Source organism: Panthera pardus, unplaced genomic scaffold (assembly GCF_024362965.1).
Source record: "Panthera pardus isolate Hobbes unplaced genomic scaffold, ASM2436296v1 HiC_scaffold_27, whole genome shotgun sequence".
In the NCBI taxonomy this organism is placed as follows: Eukaryota; Metazoa; Chordata; class Mammalia; order Carnivora; family Felidae; genus Panthera; species Panthera pardus.
In genome coordinates this window covers 123557698-123575387 of record NW_026526843.1, presented here as the reverse complement: position 1 = coordinate 123575387, position 17690 = coordinate 123557698, and the positions used below count along the sequence as shown (strand labels likewise).

General features: G+C 43.9%; 1 protein-coding gene and 1 long non-coding RNA gene across 3 annotated transcripts in view; one reads left to right on the top strand and one right to left on the bottom strand.

The window, feature by feature from the left end:
* The window catches only part of ANOS1 (anosmin 1), a 180077-nt gene that overhangs the window by 151992 nt on the left and 10395 nt on the right, over positions 1 to 17690 (top strand). The window contains exons 8-9 of one of the 2 annotated variants that reach the window (XM_053891890.1): positions 1603 to 1747; positions 8216 to 8359. In XM_053891890.1, coding sequence (XP_053747865.1) covers positions 1603 to 1747; positions 8216 to 8359 — 289 coding nt within the window. Of the gene's footprint in view, positions 1 to 1602; positions 1748 to 8212; positions 8360 to 17690 lie in introns of both variants that reach the window. The other variant, XM_019417786.2, reaches the window with a different exon arrangement.
* Positions 1 to 17690, bottom strand: part of LOC128773870 (uncharacterized) — a 29002-nt gene that overhangs the window by 1506 nt on the left and 9806 nt on the right. The window lies entirely within an intron of this gene.

Here is a 17690-nt window from a genome sequence, read left to right as displayed (position 1 = left end):
AGACACGCTAAAGGTTAAGAGAGGTAGAATGTCCACCACGAGGCCCTGGGAGGGTTTTTCTCTAACGGTACCAGGTAGCGGGCCGCAGAGCACAGTCCCCACCTCACCGGGAGAAGCAGCCACAGTCTGGAGTCTGACGCTCAGTCTTCCCATTCTGGAAGTGCAGCCCCATCAGCATTGCAGAGCCAAGCTGATGAGGATGGCCAAGTGCTGATAATTCATCCCTCAAAAGCCCGAATCATACAGCGATGCTGTGCATAATTTACAGCGAGGATCACACTCACAGTTCTGGAATGCCCATGAGAAGCATGTTCTCTTGCTGAAAAGAGATCTCACAAGACCCAAAATGAAGACCAGAATGCCAATAGGTGATTGCGGAATTTACACAAGTCTGTGATTCCGTCTTTGGTGATCTCAGACGATGCCCTTCGTGCAGCAGGCACACTGCACACATAACACTGGAATCGTTCGCACTGGAAAGTGCGTGCCACCATTGGCCTGCGATTGGGTGTTACATTACTGATGGACACTGTCTGACTTTCATAACTGGTAATACCACCGCTTGGACCAGTTGTAGGCAAGTCTTGCAGCCAAGGAGCTCTTTCACGTCAACACATGCATAATAGTTTGACAGACGTCTTGAATTCTAAGACAGTAACCTTATTTTTCTTCCCTGCAAGTTCTTGCAAGGGACTTTGGTATCCTACTTTTCCTGTAACCCTAGGAAGAGCAGCAGACTCAGACTTATCGAAGCTGTGCTCCTGTCTTGGAGCCACCATCCCACAGCTGGTTCGCTCCGATGTCACTGGATCTCCCAGTCTTTAGTAGAATTACTCTCTGGCCTCCAGCCATCAGGCAAATAAACAGGTTTTTGACTTGCTTCATTTAAGGCTGTGCATCACACACAGAAACTCTGATGAGTGCTTGACATTAATGATGACAATGACTAAAAAAAATCTTAAAGCATTTTCTCGCAATGTTTTTTGCTACCACTTTTGATTGAAATTTACTCATGGAAGATTTAGAATAAATATCAAAGAAATACAGTTAAGGACAATTCATAATTTTTCCAGGTATCTGCTAACACGAGCCTCCATCAGTTTATGGCAAACATGTCTCTTTTCTCCATGAGGTGGTGTCTAGAATAGTCAAGAGCAGAATTACTCATTTTTTTTCAAACTTTTAAAAGTTTATTTATTTATTTTGAGAGACAGAGACAGTGAGCAGGGGAGGGACAGAGAGACAGAATCCCAAGCAGGCTCCGCGGTGTCGGCACAGAGCCTGATTGGGTCTCGATCCCACAGGCGGGAAGCTATGACCTGAGCTGACATCCAGAGTCTGATGCTCAACCTGATGCATTGTAGAATTATTCACTTCTATACTCATGAAAGAGGATCCAGTAATTGGATAAGGAACACAATTCCCAAATAATATGTTTGGGCGTTCTACTTATATTGATAGTAAAACTGGATTTTTTAAGGGCACATGTACGGCAGGGGCTGACGAGATGCTTCCTGAGGACCGTCTGGCTCTGTGAGGAAGAGGAGTGGCAGAGGCAGAGCGGTTTGTAACGGGCTTGGCGAATCTTCTCTTTTCCTGCAGTCCCAGAATTCGGTGATCCTGGACAGACTGCAGCCAGACAGTGGCTACACCGTGGAGCTGCAGGCCATCGCGTACTGGGGGCAGACGCGCCTGAAAGGAGCGAAGGCGTCCCTGCACTTCACGCCCGCACGCTCTGCCAGCCACAGTAAGTGTCCTATCCTGTCCCTGAACTTCACGCCCGTGCTCCTCACCGGCCACAGTCCTTGTGGAGGCATGCCCTGTCCTTGTGGAGGCATGCCTTTCTGGCCTCGCTGTGTGCTTCTCCCCTGATGGCACCCTCTCCCAGCATCTGGCAGGCTCCACGGTGTGTCTGTACCAGAGCCACTCATGTCCAACCCTCAGAGGCCCCAGACGTGGCAGTGAGCCATCGGGAGGGACAGCTGTAGCTACAGAAAACCTACTTTTTGGGTTGCATGCCATACTTGCTCATCTTTTTCAGCAAATTGGTGTTTAACCTTCACTTGATCATATTGATCCTTATTGAAGGGGCAAAAAATGGGTCAATCGCACGCTCTGTATGGGAAATGTATATTGTTGAGTCCTGCTGCCCGGGCCAAACGTTTGCTGAATTTGGGAAGTAGCATCCCTGCCCATCGAGATGACTTCTGTGTGTCAACACGGGTAGCGAGAGAAAGAAGAAAGTCTTCAAGTTTTGTAGGTCGTACAGAGCAAAATCCAAATTTGGGGTTTTGTTTGTTTGCGTGTTGCCAAAAGTAGGCAAACATTTGTGTGTTTGAGATTGGTCACTGAGCCATGTTTCAGTTTTACCTTTGACTTTAATTTGTATCTATTGAATATGCAATATTTTGGTGTCATAGTGGAAATTTAGCAAGAAAACTTACGTCTCCTAAACCCGGGGATGGGTGACATACCTGTGGTAACAGGTATTCCACAGTGGTCACGTTGCTTCTTGAAAGGCTACTTAATATTCCATTGAGTAAATTTTTCCCATATTGGTTTTTCTTGCTTCCAGTTTTTCTAAACTAGTATGTTTGCCACAAACTGAGCAAAACAAGAGGAGAGTCTTAGATGGCAGTCATATCTGAGCCAGAAAATAAGTTCCTTTCTTGTTTTTGGCTTTGTTCACGAGACGGGGCTAGTTAGAACTGCTCAGGAGAAGCGCGTGGCAAGGTTTCCGGGAATGGGAGAGATTAAAGGACCATGTGATATTGATTCCCTAGGAGTAGAGCCCCATGGTATCTGCCTTTCATCATGGGCCTGCTGCAGAAGGGTAGAAAGTGCTAGAAGCCTGTCTGAATATAGGAAAGGCAAGCCATGCTCTGCAGAGTTAGACGCAGTCATTGCTTATAATTATTTTCTACCACCTGGGAAAAATAGGATCGGAATGAGCAGGTCTGTTTGAAATGATGCTTTCAAAAAAGTTCTAGAAACAGCTTCCTAGCTCCAAGAGAAACCATCTCTTTGGAAACTAAGTGTCTTTGAAACAGTCTACTATTTTTAAGCATCTCTCTGAATATAATACAACTTTTACCTAAAATTCCTCTTGGAAACTTTTCTATAGGTGTAGTAACTTCATGGATTGTTTTAATCCTGTCATCCATCCACTCCTCAACCTGAAATGTATGGCCACAAAATATGACATTACTGTCCCTAATGATGGAGGTAATTGCTATATTATACTGTATTGTACCATAAACATAGGTCCAGTATATATAGAATATATACTTATAGACCAAGTATACATGATATAGTACATATGTACCATGTATTTGTTTATGTGTGCATGTCCGTGCACACAGACACACATGGATACAGGCACACATAAACATACACATGCATGTACTGTTCAGGCACGTAGACGTACGCACACATACACATTATTGCAGCACTAGATGCATTTTGAGCTCTGCCCAACATTGAGTTTGGAAGATAAACATGTACACATGATGGCACAGACATCAGTCCACTGCACACGTAGTCATAATGGACGCGAAAGAAGCTGAAGTTTTGGTGGGGAATGAGATCCCTCAAGAGTCATGAGTGCCCCGTGGGCCCACAAGGCATGGACATCCGCCCACACACGGGTGGGTGTGCATGCGCAGAGATTGGAAAGTGTGATGTGTGTGCAGAGCACTCAGCGTTGGGGAGAAGGAAGGAAGAGGGGGGAGGTAGCGCTGTCCCTGGGAGAGCTCAGTGAGTGTGTGGACTCAGCGATCATCTTTGTGCTTCTGATGCCCTCTCTGTGTGTCTGGCTGCCAGCTCAGCACCTGTATGGGGGTGGCTAGCAGGTGCTCAGACAGCACACCTGCTCCTCTCCCGGGATCTCCCATGGCAGACGGCTCCCCCCTTCACCCATCTGTTCATGCCAGAGATTGAGAGGCCAGTCTTCATGTTTCTATTTTCTTTCTCCCCAGAAATGCAGTACTGCAGAAAGTCCTTTTTGTCTCTAATGTCAAATGTTCTTGGGATCTATCAAGTTCTTTGCCATGTTTGGGCCATTCCCATCGCTTTCTTACAATTAAACAAGTCTCCTAATTAGTATCTGTTTTCACTCTTTCTTAACTATCCATTCTGTAGATGGCAGCACACATGTGCTTTAGAAAATAGCAACTGTGTAACATACTTCTCCTTCTTCTGAATTCCACCCTCAAGAGTGTCCCCTAGTCATCTTCTCCCAAAGTTCATCCTTCACTCCTGTCCCCTTCTTCCTCCCCAGCCTCCTTCTCAGACCTGAGTCCTATAGACTTCTGCTTCACCAAAGACCTTTTTCTTCTACTGGTGGGAGGGATTTCATGTTGTGTAAAATAAGTTTGCCTTTATGTGTCCTGGTTTTTCTGGTAAACAACATTCCTTCCCCGTTAGAAGCTGGTGTGGGATTGCAGACTCGCATAATTTGTGTTTCTTCCCACAACCAAGAACAAGGAGTGAAGAATCTGACCTCAGCTTGCTATTGTGGGGGTACATGGAGTGCCTCAGCAAGTCCCCGTGGACACAGAGCTCTGGTTGGGCTCTGGACCTCCACAGCACATCTAGGGCTTTCTCACTCTTCCTGGGGCATCACCATACAAGCCCATTGGCTTGCTGAGATCCTCTTTAACTAGTTTCTTCTCCCACCCTCTCACAGGTGATTGTAAACCTGTCCTTCTCTCATATCTTAAGCCATAATGCATAATATAGTGCACATTCCTCCCTCTCAGAATGGCACACAGTTCCCCATACATATGAACACATCATGTTTATCTTCCCCTGTCCTCTGTAATATGAGGTGGAAACATCCTTCCTTTTGCATATGGCAGACCCCACCATGTGGGGTTGAGACCCACCCCTTCCCAACTTGGAAAGAACATCCACCAACCCAAAAATCTCATCTAGATCATGGAACATGGGTTATCTGTCCATTGTGCTCTGCACCTATATGTGTAGTGCGTTAAGTACGGCTCCATAAATATCTGTGAAACACAATCAGTAATCCCTATCTTATCTACAATGTCAGTCAACTTTCCATCAGACAGGTTTATTGTGAATGTTAATGTCACTTTTTAAAAAATTTTTAAAGTTTTTTTTTTTTTTTTTTTTTTTTGAGAGAGAGAGCACGTGCACAAGCTGGGAAGGGACAGAGAGAGGGAGAAAGAGGGAGAGAATCCCAACCAGGCTCCACGCTGTCAGCACAGAGTCTGATGAGGGGCTTCATCATGAACCATGATGAGATCATGACCTGGACTGAAATCAACAGTCAGATGCTTAACCAATTGAGCCACCCAGGTGCCCCACTAATGTCACTTTCTAATCATCTTTAAAATTAGATAATGTTTTAACTGATCAATAAAGAGATACAAGAGTTAACCTATCAAAGGCCATTTTATTCTAAGGATTAACTTGCTCATGTGGATTCAGAAAGGTGATAAAGGAAAAGTAAACGAGAGAATAGTTCAGAGTACCTGTCATAGCACATATTGTTTTGTCTCAGGGTATCCCTTGGAAGAGATGGGCTTTACCAAAGATTATGCAGGATATAGCTGAATATTTGTCAGGATTTCATACACTGATGGTGATATATAATCTCATAAATGCTAGTACATGACTTTTACAAGAACACCATATATTTCATCACAGACCAATGAGAAGTAAAGAATAATTACAACTTTATAGACTAAGCAAGGGAAATTATATTTTATAGGAAAGAGAGTAGTAAATGCCAGCATGTAAATTACTTTTTGAATTATATTTTCCAGGTCTGCAGGCTGCTAGGTGCTTTAATGACAAAAAGTTCTATGCCAACAAAGGCTGAATGTTCCTGCCATTTTGTAAAAGGGCCCCTTGAAGGAAGAAAAATGTAACAGCATCTTGAAAGGAAATGTTGCTTGCTCTTTTGGAGGCTGGAAGAATCTTTCCACGGTTGACAGATTACTGATGTTTTAGAGTTGCCTCATGCTGCTGGGGTATTCTTCCAGCTCTTCAAATTAAAAATGGAGCAGAGAGAAAATATCCTGGATCTCCTGATCTGTGAAATTAATCAGAATTGTGACATTTGAAAAAACAGCCTGGTCATTCACTTCTCTTAACTTTGGGACTATTAAATAAGAGCATAAATCAGATCTCGTATCTTTCTACAGTATGCAGGAATGATTTTATTCCATTCTTATTTAGTCGTGTAAGTGCAGGACGCCCCTTTCGAGTCAGGTCCAGGCTCCTAGGACTGACGCACATGCCTGTCTGTCCATTACATGTGGCCTCAGCAGCACTACATGGTGATGCATTTCTCTACTTGAAACATTTCAAGGGACCAATGGCAGTTCAAGAGACCAATGCCAGTTCACTCTTGAGATACAGAAAACTATGTCCTTACATATACGTAATGAGAAATAAAAGTTTGCATAGGATATAATAAGAATGCAGGAAGATAGAATTCACAGAGATTAAACATAGCGTCTAAACCTCTATTTTGGTGGTCCTTGGTAAATTCTCAAAGTCACTCCCTAATAGTACAGGGATTAGAAACCTACATGGCTTGCGAAAATCTTCAGTCCTTAGTTAGCTAGTCAACAGATACATTGCGTGTGGGCAGCAGGATTCTTTACCTCCATGGTGACCAGGAATGGAATGAGTTTTGGCCAAGAACCCTGTGTGTTCTCTGTCCTGGCTCAGTCTTCTCTGGGCTCCGAGCTCTCTGTGCTGCTGGGCACACTGGCTCTCTCTGGAGGATGACACAGGGCCTCTCAAAGTAGCCTGCGATACTGTGATTTAAAATAAGAAACATGTATTCGGTCTTCGACCCCATTCCTGGCACTGGGACTCCATAAACATGCACAAGGACAGGGTTCGGAGAACTTCTGGGTTGGTGAACATGTGGCAGTGTGGGCACAGTGGCACCCCTAGGGAGGGCACGGAGGCTGTGTGCCCCTTCTCCCATAGCTGACCCTGTGTAGCTCTTCCTCTGGCTGCTCTTGAGTTAGGGCCTTTATAATAAACCGATAGGTACTCTAGTGAGTAAAATGTTTCTGAGTTCTGTGAGCCACTCTAGAAAATTAGTTGAATCCAAGTTGGGGGTGGTTGGAACCTCCGACCTATCGTGGATAGTGAGAATATCACAGGTGCCAACCAGGACGTGTGAGTGCTGTCTGCAGTGGGGGCCGTCTCGTAGGATGGAGCCCTTACCCTGGGGGATCCAAGGCTATCTGCAGGTGGATGGTGTTGGAGGGGGACCCTCCCAAAATGGATGGTGTCCCCGGGGGGGATCTGAGGCCATCTGCAGGTGGATGGTGTCAGAGGGGGATCCGAGGCCATCTGCAGGTGGATGGCATCAGAATTAGCTGAACGGTAGGACCCTCACCTGGTGTCTGAGGACTGCTGGTGATGTGATGAAACCCCCGACACACACATTGGCTTTGGGTGCAGAAGCCTGAAACCTAATGTTTCTCAGGGATCCATTTATTTGAACTATTTAAGATAAGACAGTCTAAGTTAGAACCTGCGTAATGCACCCATTTCCTTTGAATCCTGGAGCAGAGGATGTAGTGGGCACACTGGTGACAGTGGGCATGGTAGTATAAGTGGGCCCCACAGTGACAGTGGGCACAGCGGTGTCAGAGGGAATGGAGGTATCGGGGCACGGCAGTGTGAGCATCAGTGGACGGTCCATGTGGTTGTTCTGCATTGGGGTGCTGGGGTCCTCAGTTTTCCTCTACTTGCCTCACCCAGGTCAGGAGTGTCCTCCCTGCCCCTGCTTTGTTCCCTCTTGCTCCTGTCTTCCCAAGCACGTGGAAGGGAGGGAAAGGAGGGAGGAAAGGAAGGAAGAAAAAAGAACCCTTAAATTCTATTCCCCCATCTAACGTATCACTGCATTGCATTGCATTTGCTGACTCAATATTTCCCGTACAAGTTGATTGAGTAAGGTTTCCATTTAGGGCCTCGCCCCAGGTGTTGGATGGATGATGCTGGTACTTCTGTGAAAAGCTATCTGTATTGTTTTCATGATACATGGTATTTCAATGTCATTTTACTTACTTTCTTTATAACTACAAAAAAAAAATCTATAATGAGAAATGCCGTCTATACCTCTTTGCACCAGAGCGCCTTTCTCGCCGGGGTGAACGTATACTGATCACCGATTACGTTTAACAAGGGAATCACAGTGTTGTACTTTTTTCAGAAGAGCAAGTTGGGAAACCCAGGAAGAGTGTGGTGCACATACAGCCATCTTTCCAAAGACGACGGCCTGCTCGCCTCCTGGAAATCGGAGCTCCCTTCTATCAAGACAACCAGCTGCAAGTGAAGGTCTACTGGAAAAAGACTGAAGGTGCGTCAACGCTCTTTGATGATTTGTTATTTGCATCAACTAGCCCAGTGATCTCAGGGTGCTGGTGAGAAAGTCAAGTCGAGACACGGTGTTGATATTAAGGAACATGGCAGCTGAACAAAACACTTTAGTCCTTTTTTTTGTTTTTAATGCCTTGCTGTTGTGAAGTCTGGATGGGCAGCCCCGTCTTTCCCAGGAATGTGTATCACATTTGGAAATCAGTATCAGTCAGCTGCTTGCACGTTAACATTTCAGGGATGTTAGCCTGTCTTCACTGGGTTCTCAGAAGGCCAATCTTGTCTCCAAAATACTCATTATTTTGTGCTGTAAATTTTTGTTCTAAATGAGCTTTTTGTTTAAAAAAAAAAAAAGGCAACCCAAATAATTGGATTTGGAGATGGAAATGGAGAAAAAAAGTCAGTTATCTCAGTAGTATTTCATAGGAACAGCATTTAGGTGGATGTCCTTTCGGAAGTTATCTGTGTTTCTGTTCTTCCCTGATTTGTTTTATGTGTATGTCCCCCCACATATACTATTTATATGTAAAAAACACACATATTTTCATATAACATATGAGCATTCTACCTTGTCGCGCATTTCCGGTGACATTTTTGAATCGCTACTGTGCACAGACACGCCACACTATCCCAATGCTCCACTAAAACACACCAGTCAGGTGCCTTCAGAAGTTCCATGCTATGATTCATTCTTCAGTAAAGATTTGCCCTCAGAATACATTCTCTTCGTTCTGAGTCTTTGCTGGAGTGGCTGTCTTTGGGATAAATTCATCTTGTTTTCTTTATTCGTAGCATATTTATCTTGTGTTATTGAAATGGTCCTTTTGGAACTCCTGGTGTACTTTTATCCTCTCTGATGCGTTTTGAAAACATACAAAAAATAGATTGTTTCAAGAGCTCAGTTTTTACAATTCTTCCATTTCTTCTGGAAGGGCAGTGTTGCTTCGGTATTCACTCATGTGCCATACAGGAGACTGGTGTCGGAGTTCTTCTTGTTCCAGCAGTTTCTTCACAACTGTTGACATCTGGGGCACCTGGGGGTCCCAGTCGGTTAAGCGTCCAACTTCGGATCTCATGGCTCATGGGTTCGAGCACCGTGTAAGGCTCGCTGCTGTCAGTGCAGAGCCAGCTTTGGATCCTCTGTCCCCCTTGATCTCTGTCCCTCCTCTGCTTGCACGCTCTCTCAAGAATAAATGACACATTAAAAAAAAAAAAAAATGACTGTTTCCCCAAAGCTCTGGGCTGCTACCTTGGCCCTAAATCAAATATTATGGGAAAGTTAATTTCTTTAACTTTCTGTAGAGTCATTTGGCATATTTTTCCAACTTTCTGGCATTACCACATTGTCTTAACTACTGTAGGTTTATACATATTTTTAATAATAGCCCTTCAGTTTTTTTTACTTTTTTTTCAAATTGTGTATTCTTGTCTAAAAATTTGCACTAGTTTCTCGATTTCCACAAAAGTCTTCCGAGATCTTTACTGAAATTACAATCAACCTATATGGTAATGACTGGAGGGGCGCCTGCATGGCTCAGTTGGTTAAGCATCCGAATTTGGCTCAGGTCATGATCTCACGGTTCTTGAGTTCGAGCCCTGCGTCAGGCTCTGTGCTGACAGCTCAGAGCCTGGAACCTCTTCGGATTCTGTGTCTCCCTCTGACCCTGCCCTGCTCCTGCGCTGCTCCTGATCACGCTCTGTCTCTCAAAAAGTAATAAATATATGGTAGTGACTGGAGAAGTCACTCTTTAAAGATCTGCACACTTGACATATCACTTTATTTATTCAGGTTTTAACATTTCCTCTCAACAGTCATTTGTGACATATCATGTGGAAGCTGTAATACTTTTTAATATGATTATTCTGAGGTGTTTGTGTTTATTTGGATCCTATGATATATACATGCATACATTTCCCTCCATTTCATTCTCTAACTTTTGCTGCCATATATAAAAATGCATCTTCAAGGCAACTGGGTGGCTCAGTCAGTTAAGTGTCCGACTCTTGGTTTCGGTTCAGGTCATGATGTCATGGTTCGTGAGTTTGAACCCCACGCTGGGCTCTGTGCTGATAGCACGGAGCCTGCTTGAGTTTCTCTCTCTCCCTGTCTCTGACCCTCCCTAGCTTGCACTCTCGCTCTCTCAAAATCAATAAACTTAAAAAAATCCATCTTCTATTTATGTCTTGATGGTGAATCCAACTATATTATTATATTACTTTGCTCATTACAACATTTCCTCTGATTCTTTTCCATTCTTCTGTAAAGGCAATCATGTAGCATGTAAATAATGAGAATTTTATAGTTTCCTTTCCAGACCTTTGACATTTTACTCCTTTCCCTTGCCTTGACGTTCAGTACAGGGTGGAATACAAGTGATCATTGCAGACGTGTATGGTCAATATTCCCATACAATAATGACTGGAACCCACAACGACCAATCTGTCTTCAAGTGAGGATTAAACTGAAACCACCGTGCAGTAGAGTTACTTTGCTGGCAGATGTAGGTTGATTTCACCAGATCACATGGCCACTTAGGAACTAAGAATAAGTCATGCTCTAACTAGAGTTTTGTCTTCCTCCAGAATGCGCTTTTTCTTAAATTATATCCATCCCATTTCCCTTTTGATTTTAAATTTGAAAGCCAAATTAACATATAAAACATAGGGGAGCCTCACTGTACCACAACCCTCTGTAGAAGGAGACTGTGGAAAGCTTTGGAGAGTCCAGCCCTCTCTGAAGTGGAAAGCATGTGTGCCGAACTTATTCCACATTTGTTCTCCTTCTAGAAGCCTGTTAGGCACCCTGTGACCTACAGAATCCCAAACCAAAGTTCCCCAGACGCTTATGAAGCATGTGTACATTCATAATTATCACAAATGTAGGAAAGGAAACGCCTTTTAAATCAAAACACAGTGCTGCTATTTTACGAATTCTGTTCAGAATGTGAAAATGAGCTCTCTTTCTGTTATGAAAAGGACACTTTGGCTGGCTTTCTGGACGTTTTCACTCTGTAAAATTATAATTGTGTGCACTGAATACAACTCAATAGACCCATCTCAAATGGTTTGAAAGCCTTAGGCACAAGTACCTGAGTATTCTTTAATCGTAACTAATTTCCACTGTTGGATACACGGAGTTGAAAACCTAAAAGAAATTAAATGTTGGTGACAAATCAGAGAAGAGAATCTTGTTCACTAATTGAGACAAAATTGTAAGTAGAAATTGGTTTCTACCTATCTGTTACGTTTCCTAAAAGTGAGGGTGGCCAGAACGTTGGTTTTAGACTTGGGAGTTAGGAACTCAGAAGCACAAATCTGTTCCCTCACACTGAATATTCTCACAGAGAGAGAGCTTCAGTTCTTTTGTATTATTTATGATGACACAGCATATAATTTTGTAGGGAAGTGACTCAAACATCAAATATTAGCCCACCTTAGTGCATATGGTAGTTGGCTTATAATAGTGAATGCTCTGGAAGGAAAGAAATATCCTCAACAGTGAATTTCTGAAACAATCATTATTTATAAAAGGAATAGTTGTCCTTTTGTTATTCTACAGACATCAGTTCCAAATAGAATCTACAATTGATTATTTTAGGCTTTTTGGTTTAGACTTAGTGTTTGCACTCCAAAAATATGAAAAATTAGCTCAGAGAGAGAAAACATACTTCTACTTTGAGTAGAAATGCCTTCTGCCTAGGAGGTGTTCAAAATTCTTTTACAGAATTGTACAAAATCAGCAAGTCTGTCTCACCAAAGCATTTTTACAAATATGAAGAGAACGAGGCATTATTTCGTGAAAGGATATCATCCAACTAACATTTATTGAGCATGTACTACCTACCAGGTGCTATTTCTGGTGTTAGAGATGCTTAGAGAACAAACTCCCATCTAAGAAATGGGCATTTTCTGATGCCTCTCCACGTGTATGTCCCCTGCCATCAGTGTGGAGAGTTCCCCTCACCGCAGCTATTCCACGGTGCTCAGAGATGGTCTCTTTCTCACAGCTCTGAGTTCAGTCAGGCCAGCATTCTTGATCATTAGATGTTTGGAATTTAGAGATTAACATTGAATTAAAAATTGTGCAGCCTTTAGTTTTTGCCAGACACTGTTGGATACATTTTACTTTTTATTTTGAGTTAGGTATATTTCAGGAACAAATTAGAGACATCTACTTTTTGAAGCATAGTTGAAGCATGCTGAAAATAAATTTCAGTATTTAAAAATACTTCTCAAGGACTTTTTAATTCATTTGTGGAAGGAAGAACCTAAGCTCAAGAACCAGAACAGCAAGGCATTTAGGATAGAATTTTCATATGTATCCCCTTAGGAAACATTTGATTTAATGACACTGTTTTTCATATTCTAGTTAGACACTTGGTCCTGAAGTCCTATCCTAAATACGAGCTTGCAGTATTTTCATACTTGGCAAGATGAAGCTGAAGACAAGACTGACTGTCTATCTGTCTATCTTGTCTAATTTATCTACTTATTTTTGAGAGAGTGCATGTGAGCAAGTGGAGGAGGGACAGAGGGACAGAGAGATAATCTTAAGCAGGTTCCATGCTCATTGCAGAGGCCATATTGGGACTCGATCCCATGACCCTGGGATCATGACCTGAGCCGAAATCAAGAGTCAGATGCTCAACCGAGTGAGCCACCCAGGTGCTCCAATGGTCACTTAAGCTTGAAACCATTCTTTATTCTTCTCCCCTCCACATGTTAGGTATATGGTATCATACTTTACGTCCTTTTATTTTGTGAATCCATTCGTAGAAAAACTTACTGCTTGTGTTTACTGCTTTTCTTATTCTTGCTTATGGTCTTTCTTTTCCACTCATAGTGGCCCCTTTAACATTTCTTGTAAGGCTGGTTTGGTGGTGATGAATTCCTTTAGCTTTTGTATGTCTGGGAAACTCTTTCTCTCTCCTTTTATTCTGAAGGATAACCTGGCTGGATATTCTTGACTGCGAGCCTTTTTTCTTTCAGCAGTTTGAATATATCATGCCACTCCCTTTTGCCCTGCAGAGTTTCTTCTGAAAATCAGTGGATAACCTTAGGGGGCAACTGTTTTCTCTTGCTGCTCGTAAAATTCTCTCTTAATCGCTACGTTCTACTATTTTAATTACTATTTATCTTCTGTGGACCTCCTTGGGTTGATATTTTGGGGGCTGTGTCTCCTGGATCCAGATTTCTGTTTTCTCCCCCAGATTTGGTTTCAGCTATTATTTCCTCATACTCATTTTCTGCCCCTTTTTCTCTCTCTTCTCCTTCTTATATCCCCCTATAATGTGAATGTTATTACGTTTCATGTAGTCACTGAGCTCCCTCAGTGTATTATCATTTGTTGTTATTAATAGTTTTCTCTCTCCTGTTCTGCTTGATTGCTTTCCATTACCGTGGAAAGCACTGCCTCTCTTCTTCTGCTTCCTCTAGTCTCCTGTTTATTCTCTCTTGTTGATTCTTATTTTCTGTTATTGATGTTTTCATCTCATTGGTTCTGCGTTATGTTTTCTATCTCTCTGTTGATGTTCTCACTGAGATCCTCTAGTCTGTTCTCAAGTCCAGTGAGTATCTTTATGACCATTACTTTAAATTCTCTATCAGGCATCTTGTTTAGCTCTCTTTCTGTGATTTTGTCCTGTTGTTTCATTTGGAACATATTCCTCTGCCTCCTCATTTTGTCTAACTCTCCGTGTGTGTTTCTCTGTGTTAGGGAAGTCAGTGACGTCTCCTGCTCTTGAAAGCAGTGTCCTTATGAAGAAGAATTCTGTAGTGCCCCATATGCAGTGTCCCCTGTTCACCAGAGTCTGGCACCTCAGGGGAGTCTGCTCTGTGTGTTGTGTGCACTGTGCTCTTGTAGCTGAGTTGTGTTTCCCTTCAGGCCAGTTGTCTTCCATGGCTCTATCTGCCTGTTGTGGGCAGGGTTTGGTTCCTGTGTTGTTAGGGGCCAGACTGGGGTCACCTTGGGCTTGGGTAGGGTCAGACCAGGCATTTGCAGGGCATTCTTACTGTGTTGTCCTCTGAGAAGCTCATGTTGGTGGGTGGGGCTTGCAGTGAGACCCGAGGTCTGCCTCCGGCCCACTGCTGGGGCTACAGCTGCAGTTGTCCTGGCATGTTGGTTACTTTCCCCTTGCCCTGGGGCAGGAGTTGCTTTGGGGTGATGTTGGCCTCTGACAGGACTGTTTGCACAGTGCCAGGCTGGGTGCACTGCTTTAGATGGGCTCTGGCCAAAAGTGTATTGGAGGGGGTGGGTCCCACAGGAGAACACGGGGGCAGGGGTGTGCAGAGTTAGCAAGGTTCCTGAGGGCCACGTGCAGCCCAGATCTGGCTTCAGGGGGCGTGTCTGCAGAGGAGCATTGTTAGCAAGCAGGTAGAGAGTATTTGTCCTGCAGCAGGTGTCCCTGTTTTGAGCCAGGGAGGTTGGGGAGAGAAATGGTGCCTGCCACTGTTGTTCTTGGAGAAACTTCCCAAAGATCCCTTCCCTGCAGCACATATTCTAAGGTTACTAAACAGATCTCCCTCCTGTGAACCCCAGGTGTTTCTCATCCTGTTGCTTCTGTGCTGTATCTCAGAAGGACTATTTGTTATGCTGTCTCTTTAAAGGCGGGGACTCTGTCTCCTCACCCTCCAGCTCTCCAGAGTCATCCCTGCTGAGTTTAATGTTTAAGCTCTACTGATGGTAATAATTCAAGAAATTCTGCCCCTCTAGTTTGCAAAGCCAGACGTTATGGGCCTTGTCTTCTGTGTGTGAGTCCCCCTGTGCTTTGGGTGCCTGGTGTGAGGGTCCACGCCCATGGAGTTTCTCTCCCGGGACAGTCCTGGGGCTCTGGTTAATTGCCAACCATGTCTCTGCTCTTCCTACCCTCTTCACAGTGCCTCTTCTCTACATGTAGCTGTCATGAATCTGTTCTGCTAGGCTTCAGGTCATTTTCTGGGTTGTTTACACTGAGGTGGGTGTTATCTTGCTGTATCTGTGTCATTATGTGAGCTTGGGATCTTCCTCCTGTGCCCTCTTCCCTGGAAGTCCAAGAAAATGATATTGAAAGCCGTGGGACTGAACAAAATTATTCAGAAAGGGGACCATGAACTCAGGCAAGGCTGAGCTCATCTAGAGCTGATGGGGGGGAGGGGATGGAGTTGAAAGCGGGTGTCCAATGTCATTTGTTTTTTTATTTTTTGAAAGAGAATGCCTGTGAATGGGGGAAGGGCAGAGAGAGGGTGACAGCGGGTCTGAAGTGGGGGCTCTGAGCTGACAGCACAGAGCCAGACACGGACCTTGAACTCAGAAACCGCAAGTTCAGACCTGAGTCAAAGTTGGATGCCTAACTTACTGAGCCACCCAGGTGCCCCCAATGTGTCATTCTTAGCACCTCCTCTTATGAAAATAGAACCATGTTGTAAACAATGCATACGATTTGTAGAGTCCCAAGAGTACTCAGCTATCACTGTATGCCATATCACAGTATTAGCACAAACCAGAATCAGTCCCCTCAGCAGGGAGTGTCAGCCCCAGAGCAGAAAAGAGTCTCTTCCCATCTCACGACTTTTTTTTTTTTTGTAACATTTATTCATTTTTTTGAGAATGAGGGAGACAGAGCACAAGTGAGGGAGGGGCAGAGAGAGAAGGAGACACAGAATCTGAAGCAGGCTCCAGGCTCTTGAGTTGTCAGCACAGAGCCTGATGGGGGGCTTGAACCCATGAGCCACAAGATCATGACCTGAGTGAGTCAAAGTTGGGCACTCAACCGACTGAGCCACCTAGGTGCCCCAAGGTCAGGACAGTTTTGAAGGTCTTGAGCACAGAAGACCCAAAGTAAAGACAAGTGGCCGTGTGGTATTTACGTAGTGTTTTGGAAACATGAGGGTCAGGGATGCTAAATTAACAGGCTAGAATAATCAGGGTACCAGAAATTCATACCGGGACACTGGCTCTGCTTCTCGTTTGTCCTACTCGAGCTGCTTTGACAGGAGAAGCATCCCACAGACTGTCCCCGGCTGCGGATGACTTCACTTCACGTGGGTGCCGCTTTAGTGCCTGTGTGCTCCGTGCTGGGGACGTGGAGGGACTCTGTTGATGGGGCCAGCGGGCTGCTGTGGGTGATGGCAGTGAACTACAAGGCAATGTGCAGAGACCTGAGGGCCCAAATCAGCGTTTTATCAAATTGCGTTTTCCGTTTGGTGATCTCACTGCACTAAAGACAAGCCTGAGAGACGCTGAGGCAGAAATGGCGGGTGACCAGTTTTATTCTGTCTGCCTGCGTTTAGAGTGACTTTTTCACAGCAGAGCCAAAATCAGTTAAGTCATTGTCATGAGTTTAAGTATGAGACATGAGTACAAATTTCGTTTGCTGATTTAATTTAAATTATTGTAATTTAATTTTTTGTAATTTAAAATTTAATTTTTAAAAGTATTTAATTTAAAATTATTGACTCAAAAAAATTATTTTTTATTTTTTCAAGTATCAACATACAGTTTTTACTTATTGGCTACATACTATCATCTCGTTCTGTTTACCTGCTGTCTCTATACAAAATAATATTTTAAAAAAATGTTTTTTAATGTTTTATTTTTTTTTAATTTTTTTTAACGTTTTTTAATTTATTTTTGAGACAGAGAGAGACAGACCATGAATGGGGGAGGGGCAGAGAGAGAAGGAGACACAGAATCGGAAGCAGGCTCCAGGCTCTGAGCAATCAGCCCAGAGCCCGACGCGGGGCTCGAACTCACAGACCGTGAGATCGTGACCTGAGCTGAAGTCGGATGCTTAACCGACTGAGCCACCCAGGCGCCCCTAATGTTTTATTTTTTGAGAGAGAGACAGAACATGAGCAGGGAAGGGGCAGAGAGAGAGGGAGACACAGAACCCGAAGCAGGCTCCAGGCTCCAAGCTGTCAGCACAGAGCCCGATGCGGGGCTTGAACCCACAAGCCTTGAGATCATGATGTGAGCTGAAGTCAGACGCTTAACCGACTGAGCCACCCAGGCACCCCAAGACACAATTTTCGGTTCTTATCTACGTCCCTTAAATTTTCTCTTTGACCTTTCTTGTCACTTGTTTTGCTGGGAAAGGTATTTTTGGTTATCCTTATTGCTACAAAATTTAGTTGGCAAGGCCCCTAGAGCAGTTTCTTCTTGCCAGTGTTGTTAATGAGGAAATGATCCCAAGTATCAGGTTGCTATGCCAAGGAGGTCAGTAACAAGCCATTTTGAAGTTATTAAAGAGGGAAAGTGCATATTGTAAATGTTGTAATATTGTAAGCTCACCCAGAAAAAGTAAGTAGAAGTCTATTTCAAACTTCTACAATCATAA